The following is a 6,358-nucleotide window of genomic DNA, read 5'->3' as shown; positions in this document are numbered from 1 at the left end:
GTAGTGTCTTTCTTTCTAGCTGTCCGTGTGAGTGGTTTTGCGCTTCTTACGAAGATGGTTCCTCCACTCAATTCCTTATCCCCCTGCTTGGCATCCGAGTGGAATTCGTTACACCGTTAGATCTCATTGAAATCTAAAATCTTGTGAATGAGGACATAGTGTTTTTCACTGTTGTCTTCTCTGTTTCAAGACAAGCTTTTAAATCAGACGTTTACATTCACTTCCTTCCATGATCACAGTAAATATTTTCCGTAAATATTTAATCGGCAGTAATTTTTGACACCAGTCAAGGTACGCTGCGGGGAAAGCACGGACTTGAGGCCATCAGGTTAGCTTGAGTACTCAAGCTCCCAGAGTCCCTCTTGTCAGCACTCGTGCAGAAGTAGGTGCACCACGTACACGTGCTGTGTTGTGCCCATTCTGTGATGACACAATCCGCAATGTCACACTCAGAAACTTGCTCTGGAATTTCTTAGGCCTGCATTTAAGCCATCTTCACCACCCCAGTGCAACGCGCCTCGGACCCGGCTGACCATGCGACCTTGATCTTTGGATTCACGGACAGTTTCGCTGTTCAATAAAGACTTTCTGTATGAAGCAAACGTGTACATTATCTATGACACTGTGTTCTACTATGCTTAGGGGGCAAGCTTTCAAAATAAAGGAATATTAAGTAGGAGTGGCATAAACTGTTTGAGTAGCTATCACTACTGTTTCGAGCAGCTAACAATATGCATGAAGGAAAGGAGATGACTTTTAAGGGCTCGTTTTTTCTTTGTTAGACACAATATTAATGAAAATTAACAGACAACAATGCAAAAGAAAGTATAGGGGTGTTATTTGTGGTAATTAGGATATAAATGTGAAGAAAGTAAAGTGGACGAAAAGATAACTTGCTGCCGGAGGGACCGAACCTGTGACTTTCGAATAACGCGTCCGATGCTATATCACTGAGCTACGGCAGCGGCCATCCTCCCGTCCACTTTATGGGGTATACATGTGCATCTTAGCAGCTCAGCTGTAATAAAACTGGTAATATTTATTGGATGCTTAAGGAAATTTACAACGTATATGCCCGCACGCACACCACACATTACAACAAATGGCGGCCGTCTCAATACTGGAAGCTGCGCTGTGTCTGGATGTCGTCCAGTATCTGCCGCAGCTGGTCGTCCTCGAAGCGTCCCTCGAGACTGGGCACGAGGGCACGTGCCTCCTCGGGATTGTCGGGACACAGGTTGGCCAGCTGGGCCAGCTCGAAGCGGTGCAGCTTCTTCTGTGCCAGCAGTTGGCGCACGGCCGTGATGGTCTCCCGGTTCTTGAAGCGGCTGAACCGCTGGCAGTAGCCCAGTGTCTTCATGAACACCTGCGGAGTCGGTATTAGTGCTGTAATCACTCTGATTTGCAGGTAGTAAGACAAGTTGTTGCGGAAAAACTCATTACACTGTGGATGACAAGTTGCACGCCACAATTTATGTGAAAATGGAGAACAATGTAAAAACACGCAAGATGAAGAACAATCTAGCAAATGTTTACTCTTATTCGACAGGGAAGGTGCAAGTGCCAAAGAGGGACAATAAACATGCAGAATAAAAACAGCGACACTATTTTTTATGAAGAGTTGGACGGAATCCTGTCTGGTTGGGGAGTAACATCAACGAAGAAACACAGAGCACCAACCGAAGTAAGAATGTGTTAATAAACAAATCGAAGTTTCAGCTCGCGCATAGGAGTCCTGTTCAGAATTATCACTATGATGGTTGTGTACAAGGCTCCCATGTGGAAGCCAGAACAATTTTTGATGAATACATCCTTAGTTTGGTCAGGGCTGTGCATTTCTCTGTCCGCTATTTTTAGCATAAAGGGTGGTTGAAGACCACTCGAAAAAAAAATTTCTGGCTACGCGACTGCTTTTGGATGTGAATAAAAGAGTCAAGAGAATCTACACAACAGTTATTTGCACATCATTCGGTGCGTAGATTCTTCGATTCTCCTACCAACTATACCGCACAAGCTCGCTTAATGTTCGGCAGCCATATAAGCGATTTCCACATAATGTGAAAATATGAAATGTTAAGCAGTGACGCTCACGGCATCCGTCCATCTATCCAAGCGCTCGCATATTCGGCAGACGTACAGGCGCATTCGTTTCCGTTAGAAACGCAATGCGTGGTTTTGGAACCTTAAACCTCAGATATTATATTAAAAACGCAATGCGCTTCCATCACTTCTTGAATTCGCCCCTACCTTTCCTAAAACTGAGCCCTTGCAGAAATATGCGTCCTTCTTATCCTGAAACTACTTCTGCTAACAGAACTACACAATATATCACACAGGGACAAACGTAAACACAAGTGCACACGTGTGTCTACATTTGTCCTGTCTTTTACTTGCGCTCATGATGTGTCATCAGAAACGACGCATCGCGTCCCTCGAGCACTACGAAGTTCCCGCGATAGGTCGAAGAGTGCACGCTTGCCGTTCGGAGAGCAGGCCAACGAAACGGCGCAGTAGTACAAATGCGCAACTACGATAGATAGTAGCCGGGAATGCACTACGCACTCACCTCCGAGAGTTCCTGCTCTTCCTCGGCGCTCTCGTTCTGTTGCTTGCGGTGTTCGAGCAGCATGTGGACCTCGCTGATAAGCAGCGTCTCGGCGTTCTCGAACTCCTTGGGGAACTGCAGCTCCGACGCGTCCTCTTCCACCTGGTCGAGCACGGGCGCAGCGGCCGCCGGAACGCCGGCCATGTTCACACCGTACTTTCAACCCTTTCGATGCTTTCGACACACGCACAAACCCACAATGCGCGAGATATTTGAAGGAGGCAACGATCAGGTTAGGCTCTGGTTCGCACTCGCAGCTGACAGAGAGACGCGCGCGGCCATCTTTGAGAGGGTTGTAAATGCTGGAGAGATGAGGGTTTCAATTCTTCAACAATTAAGAAACTCTATCAAATTTACTAAATGGCTTCTGACTGCGCCTGACAGCAGGTTTTATATATTTGCAATGCTTGAACGTGAAAGCCTTGCCTTCGAGATCTGCACTTGCGACTTGGGAAGTATCAGACATCAGTTGTTTTACTTAAAATTTTTTTTTCATTTTAATTTGTTTGTTGTGAAAAATTAACAACATCCGTTTTTGTTTTGTATGTGTTGACACCGCAATAGAAATTCCGTAGGCGGCGCGCATCAACATTTAAAGCAAGCCTATCATTCTAGTTATCTTTCCTTAACGTTTCAATAAAAGAAAGAAAAAAACGGAAAAAATGCCAACGAAAAGCATAAAGAAAGCAGCATGGCAGCGCAGCGGGATGTCTTGAGCTCCCACGTGCGCTGTGTGTTGGATTTGAACTATGAGGACCCCCGGAGTTCGGAACGTCTTCATAGCATCCAGTGACATGCATTGTTATTAAGAGCGGCATCTGCTGTGCTTTCGCGCGCGTAACGCGCTCCTTTGTGGGACATGACAGCGACGTTTTATCCGACAGTGCACCGCGGCGTACAAGGTAAGCCGTAGCGCCTTCCTTTGAGCGACGTAGGATGCGTCAAATCGTAGTGTATCAATTAGAAAGTTTTGCTACTCTTGTCCGTTTGCGCTGCCCTGAGTAGAGAAGGAATCTCGAGAAATGGGCGAGTTGGCATCGATCCATGGCGAGGACAAAGGCCATGACACGAGACGAGTTTATATCCGATAGCGGAAACGTGTCCGTCTTTTAATCTTTTTCACCGTCTCATTTCGATGATGTAGTACGAACTTTTCCTTTTTGTTTATGCCTTCCTCTCCGTAGTAAACTGCCGTAATTATTTTTTGAAACAAACACCTTTGTGATGCTCGTGCACCTACCGTGGAATTGTGTAGTGCAGTGAACAAATTAGAGCGAGAAAAACGTTAAGCGAACGAGTTTTTCGATTGAAAAAAACGCAACTTGGAGCTCTCAATTTTCGTGAATACGATTCAACGAACCGACGCTTGGTAGAAAGTGGCAGATATGATGTCAGAAAGGATGGTAATGGCCATTACTTCCTCGCCAAAGATGGGAAGAATGGCTACTATTATCAAGTACAGTTTGTTTTGCACCGAAAGAACCAAATGCGATTTCTTTGTGTGGTCATCACTCAACTAATTCCTAGTCAATGTACCGTATGATATTTTGTAGCTGCCAACATAAGATTTTGTGTTTTTTTTTGTTTTCAACACTACTTGCATCGACTTTGTGCATGCAAGTGCACAGCAGGCGCCTTGTCATCTTGAAAGAGTATGAGTCAGTAGGCTTAGTCTTGATTTTTACTACAGACTGGTGCTTGAGAGAAATGTACCAGTATTTCACATAGCACAGCATATTTTAATCACGTTTGTTGTAGAATGAGGAAATTAGAGAAATCATTTCTTTTTAATTGCATCTGTGTATGGCGTGCTACTGCATTACAGTGTTTTTCCTAGGTCTGTTCCTGCCTGTGTTTCCACGGACCTTGTTTGTGAGGCAGGTGCATAATATGCGTGGTCCATTTCAACAGCCTCCCATGGTTCTTCCCATTGTACACTGCAGCTTCTAACTTTAGGCTCAGCCTGGCAGCTCACGCTGTGTTGCTCTGTCGTTTCAATTGTGCTTTCGGCTTGCTTACTGGATCTGAAGTCAGGGGGCTCAAGCCCCATGGCTACATCACTCTCTTTGTGCTGCTGGCATGGATTAGGAGATCCGCAGCCTGGTGCTTCAATTGATGCAGGAGGCTCCCTTGCATTAGACCCAGAGGCAGTTTCTTCTGAACCCTGCAAATATAGCAAATGCACTGTTTTTAGATAAACTGCATTTTCAGCTTTCATCAAGCTTCATGCAATATACTCGGCAACAATGTTAGCGAATGCACATAGCCGACACGCCTTAGGGTTTTGGTCTTCTGTTCTGCATTGTGCACAGACTGCAGAAAAATTGCATTGCACACAGTGGAGGAATGTTAATTGGTTAAAGGTGGACTTAGCATTGTAGTGCTTGTCAATGTTCTGGCTGCGCACTATAATAAAACATTCAATACCTAATCAACAGACACACTTAAAGTATAAGTAACAGTCAAGCACAAGGCAGTAAAGTAGAGAAGGGAAGTCAACTCGCTAAAGTAAAAGCAGCACATGTAACTCATATGTCACGTGCATTGTATTACAGAGACACTGAATGCAACAGCGGTAACTAGAACTACAGAATAGCCAGTAGATTACCACACATCTTCCATATCGTAATGTAGTATTAAATGTGATTAATAGTAAGCAAAAACCTCTCGGAACATCCAGTGACAATGGAATAACAAAATCTCGTTTACATTTGTGTGCGGTGCTGCTCTATGATTGGGTCCATGTATCAAGGTTGTGTGTTTTTGAGAAAAGTTTGGGTGCTAAATTAGCAAATGCTCAGTGTCACAAGGAAGCCACAGAATGCACAGAACGATAGACTCCCCATGTCGTGCCAGCTGACCCGGTGCAGATTTGATGAAGTAGGGCTACATTTAGCCATTTGGTCACATCTGGGAGACTGGTGATGGCCTCAAGTCAATGAAGTGGCCTCTGACTGAATATTGTAGGTACAGCACGACAACAGTGGGAAGGAACAACAGACAGAAAAGAGCGCTGGCCTCTTACTGTTTATTTGACAGGGCAATAGCCATCTTAGAGGTCTAGGACTATTTTTTGTGCCATTCAACACTTTTGATGTTCTTAATATTCGCTTTAGTAAAACAAGATCTCCTTTTGCATCGTTGTGTTTTCTGTGTTCGGACAATTACAATGCACTTAACAATGTTCATTTGCAAGTGTTCCATGATGGACCTACACCTAGTGAACTCTGAGCAAGTGCAGCTACATATGTAATTCCAACCCTCAAGATGTCAAGAACAGCTAGAATTGGCAGCATCATTCCTCCCAGAGCAAGTAAACTGGTCACAAGCAATGCCACATTTCAAGAGGCTGAAATTTTGCCAACTCGCTGGCGTCTTTTCAATCGACAAGACTGCACCACAATGTTTAAAGAAAGGCGATCTGCTTGACAGGTGCATTCAGTACTCCTTGTAACTGCTTGTGGTCTTTCCGGTGCTGAGTTTTCGTGAAATTTTTCAGTGACTACTGTCACCAATCACCATAGCAAGTAATGAAGCTGTTAATAGCCTAATTACGTTCTCTGCTCAATGTTGGAGTTGCACACCAAAATTTCTTTGTAGCACCATGTTTAGTTAAACCGTATTAAACAATACTGATGTTCTCAAAGCTTTGAAGTGAAATCTTGTTGAAACGGCAATCGAAGCTGTTAATAAGTGAAAACATAGTGCGCGCTAGAAGAGAGAGACGAGGAACAGCGCGCGGGACGAGGGGCT

The 6,358-nt window shown here is 44.5% G+C and overlaps 1 protein-coding gene across 1 annotated transcript; it reads right to left on the bottom strand.

The window, feature by feature from the left end:
- Positions 1-1,013: 1,013 nt before the first annotated feature.
- Positions 1,014-2,872, bottom strand: LOC119373378 (DNA-directed RNA polymerase II subunit RPB4). Its single transcript, XM_037643403.2, has 2 exons — positions 2,567-2,872; positions 1,014-1,366 (listed from the first exon to the last, which is right to left on the bottom strand). The coding sequence occupies exons 1-2, from the start codon at positions 2,747-2,749 to the stop codon at positions 1,115-1,117; spliced, it is 435 nt and encodes a 144-aa protein (XP_037499331.1). The 5' UTR covers positions 2,750-2,872; the 3' UTR covers positions 1,014-1,114.
- Positions 2,873-6,358: the final 3,486 nt, after the last annotated feature.

Source organism: Rhipicephalus sanguineus, chromosome 11, assembly GCF_013339695.2.
Source record: "Rhipicephalus sanguineus isolate Rsan-2018 chromosome 11, BIME_Rsan_1.4, whole genome shotgun sequence".
Classification (NCBI taxonomy): Eukaryota; Metazoa; Arthropoda; class Arachnida; order Ixodida; family Ixodidae; genus Rhipicephalus; species Rhipicephalus sanguineus.
This window is presented reverse-complemented; position numbering and strand designations above follow the sequence as displayed.

Bases quoted from the DNA above. Each gene is read 5' to 3' on its own strand.
- LOC119373378 (XM_037643403.2), bottom strand. From the start codon at position 2,749: ATGGCCGGCGTTCCGGCGGCCGCTGCGCCCGTGCTCGACCAGGTGGAA. The intron at 1,367-2,566 runs GTGAGTGCGTAG...CCGACTCCGCAG, and splicing joins AAGAGCAGGAACTCTCGGAG to GTGTTCATGAAGACACTGGG.